This window comes from Adelges cooleyi, unplaced genomic scaffold (assembly GCF_023614345.1).
Source record: "Adelges cooleyi isolate 19-005CV unplaced genomic scaffold, UGA_ACOO_1.1 ACOO_flye_CR_arks_rails_tigmint_CR_PRNA_2, whole genome shotgun sequence".
NCBI lineage: Eukaryota > Metazoa > Arthropoda > Insecta > Hemiptera > Adelgidae > Adelges > Adelges cooleyi.
Window position 1 is genome coordinate 2,192,769 of NW_026095860.1, and position 14,802 is coordinate 2,207,570.

At 29.1% G+C, this 14,802-nt stretch overlaps 1 protein-coding gene across 1 annotated transcript; it reads right to left on the bottom strand.

Annotated features, from left to right (window-relative positions):
* Positions 1-1,680: 1,680 nt before the first annotated feature.
* On the bottom strand, positions 1,681-9,342 carry LOC126833986 (troponin C, isoallergen Bla g 6.0301). The gene is made up of 5 exons (XM_050565621.1): positions 9,215-9,342; positions 8,750-8,777; positions 3,759-3,902; positions 2,737-2,988; positions 1,681-2,056 (listed from the first exon to the last, which is right to left on the bottom strand). The coding sequence occupies exons 1-5, from the start codon at positions 9,215-9,217 to the stop codon at positions 2,028-2,030; spliced, it is 456 nt and encodes a 151-aa protein (XP_050421578.1). The 5' UTR covers positions 9,218-9,342; the 3' UTR covers positions 1,681-2,027.
* Between the last annotated feature and the right edge of the window lie 5,460 nt (positions 9,343-14,802).

Sequence of the window (14,802 nt, forward strand, 5' to 3'; positions counted from 1 at the left end):
TATTGATCATGATTATTTTTTTCAATCATGATTAATTTAACATTACTAATGAATAAATGTTTCAATCATGACTAATTTATTTGTACTTAAAAGTTAAAATTTGTATTCATGTTTAATTGTATGGTTAAATTGATCATGATAAAAAGTTAACTTAATGTGATGACTAAAATATCAAGTCATTAGGTTCACTATTAACTTTTAACTTAAATAAAAATTGTCCCTCTCTGACGAAGGCACTAATTTTCCCCCCAAAAAAAAGATCACAATTTTGTAGCTTCTTAGCACTATGTAATAGCTGAGACCTAAACCTAACGTTGGACGAACCTTTTTTGTATTTTTATGCGCAATTTTAAGATCTAAGCGCTGAAAACTAGACAGGCTGAAGGTAGAATTTTTTTTTGATTATGAAATACCCCAAAAATAACTCAAAAACTATAAGTATGGATTTTAAAATTAAATTCAGTACATGCGGCCTATTACAGGGCGATTCAATAAGGATAAGACACTCACTTTCTTTTAAAATAATTGCATTTTTATAGTTTTTTCTTTTTGGAGCTTATGTTGTCTTAAAATATTTCCATTAAGTTGTTAATTTACCAAAAAGTTATTAGGCTATATTCAAATTTTTATACATTTTTTTTTCACAACACTAACAACTTTTAAAACTTAAATGCTTACGTATATGTTTTATTAACTAAAATAAAAATAATTATCGACTAGACGGAATAGTCGAAAAATTAATCTTCATGTAAAACAGTAATTAAATATATACTTTGATATTTAAAGTTTGAAAATTGTTAGAACTCGGAAAGAAAATACAAATAATAACAATTATTTTAATATTGTAAAATAACATAAACTAAAGAAAACTAGAATCTAAAAAATGAAAAGAAACTAGTTTTTCTCCAAAACAAAAAACTAAAAAATTGCAATTTTCTTAAAATTTAAGAGAAATTGAATTTCTTATCCTTAATGAACCACCCTTTATACAATAAAACCTACAAAACTGTAATTATTTCCCTAGAAAATTAGTGTCTTACGTTTAATAAATCAGTCGGTTTAATATTATAGTACTTATATTATAATATTTTATGATCTCATCGAATTTGTTGCACGAACACTAATCCGATTAAAAAGTTGTCCAATAGAGACTTTTAGAGTTTAAATAATTTAATGGAAACTGTGTATCAAAAAAAAAAAACCGTTTCTGTCATAAGTCAAAACTAACAACGTTTGTAGGAAACATTTTTCAGTATAATTTATGGTTTGTTACATTCTGTTGTTGAAGCCATTTTAAGTTTATTTTAAACTTGATGCGTTTGTATTATGTTATGGTATGTGTTGTAACCGTGGTACATGAGTGTAACCGTGGTACGTATGGTAACCGTGGTTACCATATACACTTATTTGTATTATGGCTAAAAATAAATATATCTCCTTGTACGATTAAAATTTTAAACAACCTAAATAGTATTATATTAGTTATATGTGCATTGTGTAAAATTAGGCCATTATTACATCGTCAAAGCAATGGAAATCAATTATTCGGTTAGTTAAATAAATAAAATTTAGAAAATCACGCGGAACAGTTTTTTTTCAACGGTTAACGGCCGTCGACATTGCAGGATAATTTTTCTATAATGTAATATGTATATTCCAAGTACGCTTGTATTATCATCGTACAACAATAAATTGATTAAGGTTTATTTTTATAGTAAATAATAAATTATGTTTTCATTACAATAATTAACAAGCGATGTCCGCTCGACGAAAATATTTTCAGCAGTTCGATAATAATAATGGCATAGTACAATTTTTGTATTTAGTTTAAACACAACGGTATATCCGTCGGGTTTTGTTTGGCGTATTTTATACTATAAAATGGTTGTTTGGTTTACATTAATTATAACAAAAACATAGATATGACGATGTATACAAAATAAATAACATGTTCTGAACGGTTAAGCGGACAAATCCATTTCTGGGACAATTCCAGCCAGCTTAATAATTATAGTATAGGGTTTTGCTTATTCTCCGGTCATCATTTCCATGAATTCTAAAAACAAAATATAGTTTCTATTTAGATTTGACAATTTTTTTCACAAATTATTAATTGTAATAATATTAACGAGAACTTGTTGAGGATGCGAGAATATTAACAAAAAGATATTGTTCTTATAATTATTATTGTATTTTTAAAAAAAATAACAATTAATTTTACAATCCAAAGGTAAACTGTAGGGTTTTCAAGAAAAGGAAAATGACCGAACTAGTGCTAATAAAAAACGACTAATTTGTCTGTGGTTTTTTCTATTTCTCCAAAGTAAATATTAGGTAAAATATAATATTCCAAAGAGGGCTAACAGAATTTTATGGAAGAGTTAATCGCGCCCTCTCCATTTCCTTTATAATATAATGCTTTTAAATCCACAAAAACTCCAAATTAATATATTCTAATATCACAAAACGTTTTAGAGTATGATGTAGGTGGCGAAGTATCTCGTTTTACCACATTAATAATACACTTTATTTGTTTGTTTTCATTCCTTAATACAGGTAGGAGGAATTTACTATATATTTTTCCCGTGAAAAGTGTGGTGGTTAGTGAGGGAAAACCCCTTCGGGTCTCTAAATTTCGGTCCAATTTTATTGGCCCCTATTGGGAAACCCTAGTGTTCGTAGGGTATCATAATATGGAGTATCATAAAAAAACAATATGCATCAATTAATACTAACCGTCAAAGTCTACCGTTCCTGAACCGTCAGAGTCGATTTCGTCGATCATCATGTCCAACTCTTCGTTAGTCAGCTGGTCGTCGAGTTCCCTGAGGATTTCTTTCAGACACGACGTGGGGATGTAACCGTTGCCTTCTTTGTCGTACAACCTGAAGGCTTCTCGGAGTTCTTTTTGCATGGCTTCGTCGTCTTCTTCGACAATGAATTTGGCAGCCAATGTCACGAATTCGTCAAACTCCAAACGTCCGGATTCTTTGAATAAAAAAAATAAATAACAGCTATCTGCATACTCGCAGGGGTTGGGGAAACTTAAACCCTTCAAAACGCTTAGAGACTCGCAGTAAAATAATATATCAGCAACGGGTCATTTTCCCTAGAGTGGTAATGGGACGATATGAGTCGTTCAGAATCATCAATATGCTTCCACAACAAAGGTAAAAACAATCAATCAATAGCCATTTCCTCACACCCTTTGCTAACCCTTCCACAGCTGCTCCTGGCTATGTGATTAGACACTTGAAAAAAACCACATTGTACCATTCCAATGACGGTTTTTGGCCGCAGTTAAAGGATGCTTTTTGGAGGAATATCAAATTAATCGACAGTAAACTATTGGGATCACACATTTGTGGTGTGTCCCAACATTGGTATCTCACTCCCCTGTGTTCAACTTTGCTACATACCCTCCAAAATCGAACCATGACGTTGACCTGGTCTAACCAGCAGTTTATTAGTATGAAAAAACTTGGAGATAGAGTAAATTTGTGGATGTGGTCACCTGACTCCGTTGTCAATCGCATAAGTCGCATACGTTTCATTCTAAATGTACATTAGAATAAGGCGTTATCTGATAGTAGAAATTAAAATAATTCTCAAAACAACCAAGTTAATCACAGTTTCCAGTTGAAAAATCTCACACCCCTGGGTCTCACTCACCCGGATTTGGGCTTAAACGGTTTTGAATCCTATTTTTTTTTTTTTTTTTAATAGATACTACAATATTGATATCACGAGATACTTACTGTCTGCATCGACTTCTTCGATGAGTTCATCGAGGATCTTCTTGTTGAACGGCTGTCCCATGAGTCGCAGAATGTCGGCAACCATGTCGGTGGGTATACTGCCTGACCTTTCACGGTCGAAAGCGTCGAACGCTTTTCTGAGCACTGTACGCAAAAAAAAAAAAATAAATCAAAATACTTAGAATAAAGAAGCACAAGTATTAGCTATATAATATTTCGGTTTAGTTTTTTTTTTTTTTTAATCCATTGTATTGTAGTAAAATGAACGTTTACGTGAATTATTAAAGATAGAAGGCAAATTATAGCTTCTAAAATGTAGCATAATGCACAACACTGAACTTCTTTTGACCAAAATCCAATCACTCAAAGATTTGACTAGAAATTAATTTCTGAGTAAATTTTAAAAAGAAGATCAGTTCTTTTAAAAACACTATTTCCACTGTTTCTCATTATCCTGGCAATGGTTTGAATAATATGATTCAAACAAACGATAAGAGCACTGAATCCAAATGAAATATATCTATTCTCGGCTTTACTATTCTACAACTATTTCTAATATGTGTTAATAAATATATTGGATTTAATGTAAATACATTTTGTAAGTTAATTGAAGCATTTCAACGTTATAATCTATCATTTTATAATGTTCCAATCAAACGATCCAATTGGCTGTCAATTGGAGTCTATTATATATTATACTGTTTGCGTTTAATTCTTTTAACGATTTGGACTACTTCCAAATCACTCGTCTTCGATTAGTTTTCATAAAAAAAAAAAATAACATTAACAGTTTTTTTTTTACTTTCCGGAATTTTGTATATCTACTCATTTTAACAAGATCCACAAGTCGACTGACACGTTAAACATGATTTTATGCTATTTTTTTTAAAACATTCACATCTTAGGTACGCCATGTTATTATTTATTAAAAGTTATACAACCGAAATACAGTATTTTTTTTTTACAATAAAACATATTAGGTGAGGTATCTCACTCGTTACATTTTTGAACATCAATCCGAATTTATAGTTAGGTTATTATAAACTCTTAATGGAATTCCTATACCAGAGGCGAATACCAAAGGACTATATCCTTATGCTCCTCTAAACAAGGTACACAATTTTTTATTTACTGAACCACCAAAGCACACGTCTATTAGACAATATTTGATAATGTTGTTTGATGTTTCGGTATAAAATTCACGACCAAATAAGTAGGTAAATTGCATTATTAATAATTTATTTCAAATATTCACAATACAATTACACTGTTACAACAATACAATAATATTATGTTCAATATTTTATATGTACATTAATTTATTGAACACACACACACACACACACATCATGATTAAAGTTAGGTATACGTTTTTTATTATTATATATTTTTATAAAAGTTTAAAATAGTACTCTTTGTCGATGGCACATAGTGGTTTAGGTGTCAGAAGTACATATTATTTATAATTCATATTTAAAATGTATAATTCTTACAATATTATCATTCCACGTGTTAAACGACACCATTGGCTTTTAATTTTTATACACAATTTGTATATATAAAAAAAAGAGACTATTCTATCGCTATACATTTATGTGCACTTATCACACCTGTTGCACTAAGCGCCATTGGTATGCATAACTAAATACCTACTATTTGATACATACATGATATTAGTAAATAATACAAGACATATTGTGTTTGTCATAAAATCTCAGATGGTACGTTTACAGCACTGTACACGAGGAGTGTAATGAATAAAGGGAAAAGGATTTTAAGCATTCGACTGACTTAGACTTGTGTGATAATCTAACGTAGTAGCTATATATACAGCATAGGTGTTAGAGTAATGGGAAAGAGAATCGACAAGACGAATTGCTAAAATTCTCAACTGGTCATCCGTCGACAACTTAAAACGTTTTAACGCTGTTGAACTTATCAGACCATGTGTCTGTCGAGTCGTCCAACCTCGACATGTTGTTTGGCTGGACAACATTAAAAATATACAAGTGTTTTTTTTTTTTTACAAATTCAAAGTATTAAGTATTATAGTAAACTAAAAATCTAATCGATAATGGCGAACATTAGTAAAACAATTAAAACGGTTATAAAATAAGTTGAATTAATAAAGTACGTGTTTAATTTAAAAAATATAAATATTAATTGTTTAATAATGATAAATAAAAATAAATAAAAAAAACGTTCCTGATATAAAAACCAAAAAAATACAAGTACAATTCCAAATAAAAATAATATTAAAAATTGTCAATGTAAAAATGATGTTTTTTAAAAAAAAAAAATGATATGTTATATTATTATGCTATTATAAACGATAGCAGTTATTAAAATCAATGAAAAAACACAAACACAAATAATATTAGAATTATTAACAATATGGTAAAAAAACATGTTGTTTTATGTAAGCTGTTAAACCATACTCGTATAGCGGTTATGCGATTGCTGTTGTCATTATCTGGTAATAATAAAAGTAAAATATAATATAAATTAAATATTATTGAAAATTAAATTAGTAGGTTCATATCGCTATTAACATGTTGGCATTACATTATTTATTATACATGTAAGTCCTAATATTCGACGATGATAGTTATTGAATAATTATCCATAAATTATATTAAGCAACTATAACGCATAATTAAAATAAAAATGTTAGTATACAGAGTGATATTCGAAGTAAGACACTCATTTGATAATGAATAATTACAATAATTACAATTTTAAAGTTGGTTTTTACTTTTGAAAACATTTGTATTTATAGTATTTGTACAAAAACTCTAAACTTAAGGCTTTAATCACTTTGAAAGGATGTGATATTTAAAACTAGTTATCGACCAGTCAACATTTTCAGTAAATTATTATATTTTCTAATTTAAACATTTAGGTGAATAATTGGAAATTTTACAATAATACACGTCATATAATTATACTAAATATTTTTTGAAAGGAAAAAAAAATACAAAGTTGTAGTTAATTTCAAAGAAAATGAGTGTCTTACATCGATAAATCCATCCCATCATATTTTTGCGTTAAATACTAAAAATGTGGTTATTTGTCAGGATATATCTTTTGTATATGAACGTTTATATGTTTTATTTTGCTTATAAACTTAGTATTTTAGTACGGTAATAATAATATATTGTAAAAGATTGTAGTATATTTAATAGTTTATCATAGTATTCGTTTTTTCATGGCAAACCAACAGATTAATGAAAATTCAAAGCTAACATTTTTTTAAAAAAATGGTTTGTCTACGTTATTATGGAATTAAAAACACATGATCCCATTTGAATACAAAAAAACCAGGTCCATACATCTTGTTCTGCGTACAAGGGACGAAGATAAAAAAGTCCAAAGCATTGAAAGATATAGTGATATATGTACCTACCTACCCATACAAGTAAAGGGAAACAAATAATTTATCCAAAACATTCATATTATTTCCTAAGATAATTAGTGTCCTACGCCAACAAATGTCACACCCTGTATTTTTTGTAGAACCGCGTTTTATTTCAAACAGATGACGCGTCTAATGTCTTTCGCTCTAGTTTTTTTTTCTTTTAATTTTTTTAGTCATATGCGAGGAATACGTCTTGTAAACGAGACGAATTATATAATCTAAATATAGATTGTGTTCATAACATAAATATCCACGATGCAGAGCACTGTGTGTTATGGACGTGCCAACGCGACCGGTGCCAAGAAGTCGGTTATTATTGTTGTTATTATTATTATTATTAACATTATCATTACGCTAATAAGTAAGAAACGGTTGGTTATAAAAAAAAAAGTTTATGGAACACGAGAAATAAGATAGAGAGTCTGTGGATTCGCCTGTGTTGTACTGTTAAACGCGCGGAAATTCAATTTAAAAATAGACATTCTCGTTTGCGGGTGTTAATGGCATAATATATATATATATATATATATAGTGAACACAAAACCTCAAAGTCTGTCTCTATCACTATAATTGGCTTTGGCGTTTTCGTTGAAATTCAGAAATTTGAGTTGGGCTAAATGGGATAGTTGTAAATGAACGGGGCAAGTATAACAACATGCCGGCCATTTTTGTATTCTATTTAATCATGACGTAATATATTAATGTCTTATAATTAAAAATGTAATGATAAAATTGTCAATTACTTTATTCGGAAAATAACATTTACAATAATTGTCCCAGGGCGATTTCTTACAAGCATAAGAAATTGGGTTTGTTTTACTCATTGCAATTATTTTGGAAACATTTTCATTAGTGTTAATACGTAATTACCAAATATTTTATATACATGTTTTCCATAGTGTTGTCGACTTTTGAAACCTGTTTGAAAATTAACTCTTAAATGAAGAAAAATGTGCAATGTTGTTTTATTGAAAGTATTCAGTTCGACCAGTCCAAAATGTTCAGCAAATTATTCTCATTTTTAAAATGATAATATTCATTTGAGTTTCAAAAGTCGCTATGGAATAAAATTTATTTGTTTTCAACAAATAAAAACATTAAAAAATTGTAATTATTTTCGCCAATGAATGAATGTTTTATTGAAAAAAAGTATTCTGCCTAAGCCGTTTGTGTAGTAATTCTACAATCTGTAAACGTTTTTTTTTTATTCTACAATAAATACAAGTGACTACAAGTTGCTCATAAGGCAATATAAAATAATAACTAAAGAAATCAAATTAAATTAATTGATTATAATTTTTGTATTGAAGAATAGCCATCCGTTGATGGAAATTTATGATAATACTATATTCAATGTGGTTTTAAAAAATGTACTCGTTAGCCCGGTTAATTTTTTTTTTTTTTAAACTTGAAAAAAAAAATAGTTATAAGAAATTATTGTTTTTTTTTTTATGTATGTATGCTAATGGTTGGTTTTATTATGTACATCACGGGTTTTGCCCGATTGGGATTTTGGTTTTTTTTTTTTTTTTTAAACAAAAACGCGTTAAATCCAAACGGGTTTTTTTTTTACCTGAGATTTGTTCTGGCGGTAAATCTTCCTGAAAATAACAGACAATAACGCGTTAAACATAATAATTGCAGGTATAATTAGGTATCTTGTGATATTGTTATTCCAAACGATATGAATGGAAAAACTTTGGCAACACACACCGGGACGAACGACAATGGTCGTGAAACATTAGAAATCGAATTTCAAAAGGTCGATAATATTCGCTGATGACGGGCCAATTTCACAGGTGTGTGCATGTTAAATACCCGCGTTAAACTATTTTTTTCTATTTAACCGAAAAAATAAATGCATCTACTCTGAACCGGTATGTATATTTTTTTTTAGGTGTGCCCATCTTTAACGTAGGTACCTTACATTTTTAAACGTATATCGTACATATTATTATTATGCAATGTTGTATTTAACACACACCACACACACTCGTGAGTGACACGGGCACGATGACAAGGTGTGGATTTTACTTACCATATTTTTTTATGTGTTGTGTTGGGTTTTCGTGGATGCAAATTCGTTTGGAATTGAAGAGGAAAATCGCTCGTTGTGCTTTGGCCGGTCGTGAACTGGAGAATGATATTTCCACACGGGAGAAACGCAGGGCCGCCCCGCCCTCCCCCACCGCATCCACAATTCCCAACGTCTTTGGGTTTATTATGTAGGTATATTATGGTCCGGCGCTAACCGCAGAGCTGTGCTGGCCGTGTCCGTGGGGAGAAAGGGACGGTGTGAAAATAAAACCGATAAATTTAGAACTTTTGGAAGCCGATCTGCAACACACAAACAGACTCTTAAGCACATATATAAATATATACATTTTTATACATATAATATATTGTACGAATATTCGTACGATTTCAGGAGTCGTCTTTCCAATCGGATATTGCTGGTATAGGCAGTGGCGTCCCTAGACCCTTTTATAGGGGAGGGGCGTCAACTTCATAAATTATATAACTATATATATAAACACACTAATTACTAGGAATTTGACCTGGTTTCACACGAGTTGTGTAACATCATATAGGGCATAGGCATAGCTGTTATAGATCCTACAAAAAATATAGAAATAATTAAAATAAAACATTTCAAAATTTCGGCTTTTAGGCAAAAACAGGGTTACTTCATTACTAACAGAGTCACAGTATTTAAAATATTTGTGTATATATTTAAATATAAATTAATAAACGTTAAAACGCATAATAAGCATAAAAGTAATGTTGATAGTTATTAATTATATTATAACAATAATATCACAGAATAATCAATAACCATGGTTGAACTACATGGTTTATCCACGAGAATAACCAGATACCAGAAGGGCCACAAAATTCCAAACCGTGGTTTTTTCTCTTACCAATTAAGACTTGTAGAATACCTTTTTGACGTTTTTTCCTTAATGAACAGTTTTTTTAAAATTATAACGTGTATTTTTAAAGATACGCTGGCCTAATCGAGACCTATCGAGATAAAAAATAATAAAACAATTTATTAAATAGTATTTTATGATTTACGCAGAAAATGGTATTAATCTTGAAAGTATATATAAGTATGTTTGTTTGTATTGAAAAAACGTTTTAGAACATTTCTTAGAAAGGAAATAAGTTTAAAATGCACCTGCATGTAAAAAAAACAGGCATTTTATTGACCGTAATAAAATAATAAATCCCTATTAGAAAAAAAACAATTAAAATAGGATATCAAATTATTTATTGTTTTCATACAATTTTTAATATTTTACTATTAGGGCAATGTATCTTTTTGGATACATGCGATTTTGTACTTGAATAACTATATAACTAAATAAATAAGCGATTGGCTTTATTTTACTATATAGATTGGTTTAGATAGTATATTTCAAACAGAACTGAAAAAGTAAAAGTTAATAGTTAATGGTTAATGTGAGTACCACCTCAAGGTGGCCACATTTCACCGTTATTATTTAATTTGTACATAAATGATATTAGTTCAGTTTTTGAATATGCAAACTTCAGCTTATTTGCAGATGGTCATAAATTATACTACATTATTGACTCATTAGAAGACAGCCAAAAATTACAAAAAAGATTTCAATGACTTTCGGGATTGGTGCCATTATAATGGCCTTCAAGTCAATATTAATAAATTATCACTTCCTTCATTTAATTCCAGAACCCCTCAAATATATTTTGTTATTTCAAAACACAGAAATCTATACGGGTTTTTTCACATTTCAACAGGGCTTTGGTCTCTTTGTAACAATCTAAAAAAATAATGCCATAGACATTTATCATTCCTCTCAAGTGAAACTACAAACCACTACATTACTGTTCTAATTATTTGTATTATATTAATTGATAATATTAAATTAACAGTTTTATTACCTATTGTAATTTATAATTTAATATTATTATACTACTACTACTGCTGTAGCCTTGTTACTGTAATATTAAGTAAAATAATTTTACATTTAATCACAATCATATTACTTATAATTATTGTAATTATTAATGCTTAAGTGTGATTTGAACTTCATCAAGCCCATTATTAAGAACACTAAAATAATACCTCAATAATCGACCACTTAATATACTGTGCTGGTTTCTAAAATAAGTAACAATTGTTAACTTTTTCGCACAAATTTAAAACTTAATTTTTAACGTTTGTAGAGTAGACACTGTCCACTAAACAGAAAGTGAGAATTTTCAGTGTTCTACTTATTTAACTCGTTATAAGTTATAACTTATAGTTTTCCTATATAGGTAACGTTAGAAAAAAAATGTCCAAAAATAGTGCTATAATATAAAAATACAATTTTATTTCACTAAAAAAACGACCTAATAAGTATTTTTTTTATAAACCAAACAAATTATTAAAAAAAGTCTTACAAAGTAAAATATTGCGATAACTACTTTTAAGTGTTTTCTCAAAGTTTATATTGTTTTCTATATAACACTTTTATGTTGGTTTTTTGTTTTAAGCATGTCAATATTATTTTTTGTTAAATGATATTGAATAAAACTGTTACATTTCATACACGGAACAAGTGTTTTTGTATTAAACATATATACATTTTCAATTTTAAAAGGTTTTGATTTTTGAACAAAGGCCCAATTTAACAACTTTTAAATAATTTTTAGGCTAAATTAATATTTTATAAATTATATCCATCCATTAAATGCTAGTGATAAATTAGGCAAAATTATAAAAAGTTTTCGTTTAAAACGAAAAAAAATGTACCTAGAAAAATAGTTTGTTGTGTGTTTGAAATTGGTCAATTATTGTTCTAATAAGCGTGTCAATTATATTATGTAAGGTTAAGTGAAAAAAAATACATATTATATCGTGCAAAATATAAAAACTGTATAATGCAGTACTGTAGTATTATGGACGTTAGCCAAAGGCTTATTGTGGCCAGAACATGGTAATACATGCGTTATAATATTATACACCATACCCATAAGCACACACTAACCGAGAGAATGTTTATAAAAGTGTATTATTAGATAGCAGCCGCGACACAGTAACGTGCTCTGATCCCACGCAAATATAATATTAAGTATATACATTTTTTTTTTTTACTCGGTCATTTTTTCGATTTCATCTGTTAATTTTAAAATTCTTATTCTACAATACAACGGAGCATAATATTGTTTTCTAATGTTGTTTGAAAACGAGCACAATGATTATCCAAAATAACTGACCAGCTAAATCGATTAAGGCCAAATATTTAAAAAAAACATTTGGCCACAACATAAAATTAAGACAATACTATCATATTTTGAAAGGTTGCTGTCGTATAAAGAACACTGTTTCAAGAAAATACTGAGCCATCTCAGCTGTTAAGAGTCTCCACACTTCATATCAGGACATATCCATATTATGTATTGATGTATCTGCATGAAGTGTGGATAATCTTAACTGAGTTAACTTCTGATTCATTTTCTGTTCTTCCGATTCATTTTTTTTTAAAGTAAAGTCAGTTTTTTCGTGTTGTCCAAAATTTGAGAATTTTTCTTATACTTTTCTACTTCAGAAAGCTAATTTAATTTTACATAAAATGTGTATACTTCTAAGTGGGATACTTATTAAACCGACACTATACTGTGATCTGAGTGTGTGCCTGCGTGGGTACAAACGAAAGAGATAAGTAGGGTACTTTTGATTTTTTCTTCGGAATAATGTAAGAAATGTGGCAATCAGAAAAAATAACGATGATTCATAATATTATGTTGCCGCAAAAATTGTTGGCACGTTTTCGTGGGAAATCCGAGCTTTTGGTTGCACACCGTGTTTCTGTTGATTTGATAAATCTTCACACACACACCAAAAATAAAACAGGTCAAACAAAAATTAATTTGTCCATACTGTAATGGCCCAATACACGGGGCGATTCTTTTCTTTCGTGGACCACTCAATATCTCACCGGGTTTAGTTACTAATTTTTTTCCACAGTCTTTGTTATACAATGTGATCTCAATTTTTCACAATTTTGTTTTGTTTTTACCACTTCCCCTCCCGCCCCAAACTAGTTTTTTTCATAGCAACTTTTTAAAGGGGTAGACACATAATAATAATAATTTGTAGAAAATTGAGATCACATTATATGAAAAAAAAACTATATTATACAGAGTGTTCCAGCATGAAAGGTAAGTAATAAGTGATTGGACATCTGGGACACCCCCAAATAAGCCCCTCGTTTTTATTTTTTGATTAGTAAAAAATTGAAGGTTTCGACAGTTAAGTAAAAAAATGACCTAAAAAAACAAAAAATTATTCCATGTTATTCAGTGCGAAAAGCTAACCTTAAAAGAGGGGTCACATCATTTTCAGTCCCTTTCGGTCCCTAACTCAAAAAATGATAAGAGAAAAATGATTAGAGACTAGAAATAAATGGTAAGTGATAAAAGATAAATGCCAAGACATAATTGATAAGAGATAAATTATGAGAGATAATTGGTAAGAGATAAATTATGAGAGATTAGAGATGAATGATAAAATATAGGTGCTAAATGATAAGAGTTTGGAGAAAAGATAGATATATATAATAAACTAGATTGCTAAATGTACACGCCACCAATAGAGAAGATTGAAGCAGCCACTTCCGCCATTTCGGTGGGAATTAGAACCTTATCACGCGAGAATAATATATGTTTATAACAATCATGTATATATATATATATATATATATATAATATTGATATAATAATATAATATACAGATAGAATATATTATATGCATTGATAACACACATAAATCCCACCAGAATGGCTTCAATTCTTATCGCTAGTTAGCAATCTAGTTTATTATATATATATATCTGTGGGAGATAAATAATTAGAAACAAGAGATATGAAATAAATAATAAGATATTAGTGATAAGAGAAGAGTTAGGGGCTGAAAAAGACTGAAAATGGTGTGACCCCTCTTTTAAGGTGAGCTTTTTGCACTGAATAACAGGGAATATTTTTTTAAAAAAAATTAATTGTCGAAATCTTCAATTTTTGACTTGTCCAAAAAATGAAAACTAGGTACTTATTTGAGGGTCCCAAGATGTCCAATCACCTAACCTTTCCTTTCATGCTGGAACACTTTGTATAAACAAAAAAAAAGTTCAATTATTAATTAAATCCGGTGAAATATTGAGCGGTCCATAATAAAAGAATCACCCTGTATAGGGTAAACCTATTACGCCAACGTCAAAGCCAGGCTTTTATTTTTTTTGGGGTGGGGGGCTGAACATAACTTAGCCTCAAAATTTCTTTGACAATTTATTTTATTGATAAAAAAAAAAAAAATTTCCAAGCCAAATATACATTCATTCTTATACCTACCTTAAACAAATGTGGATAAAAATGAAAATAGTGTAATATTTTGACAGCTTACTGATTTTTAATTAGAAAATGTTTGTAGAAAAAAATCAATTAAAAACACTTTTTTTTAATAATTCCAAAATTGTATAAGTTTAGATATCACTAGACTGTAATGTTTAAAAAAATAATGTAAATTTTAACTTGGAAAAAATCTTTTTTTTAAATTTTGAAAAATGTTCCTTACGTATTTCAGTTAATTCAGTACATTAA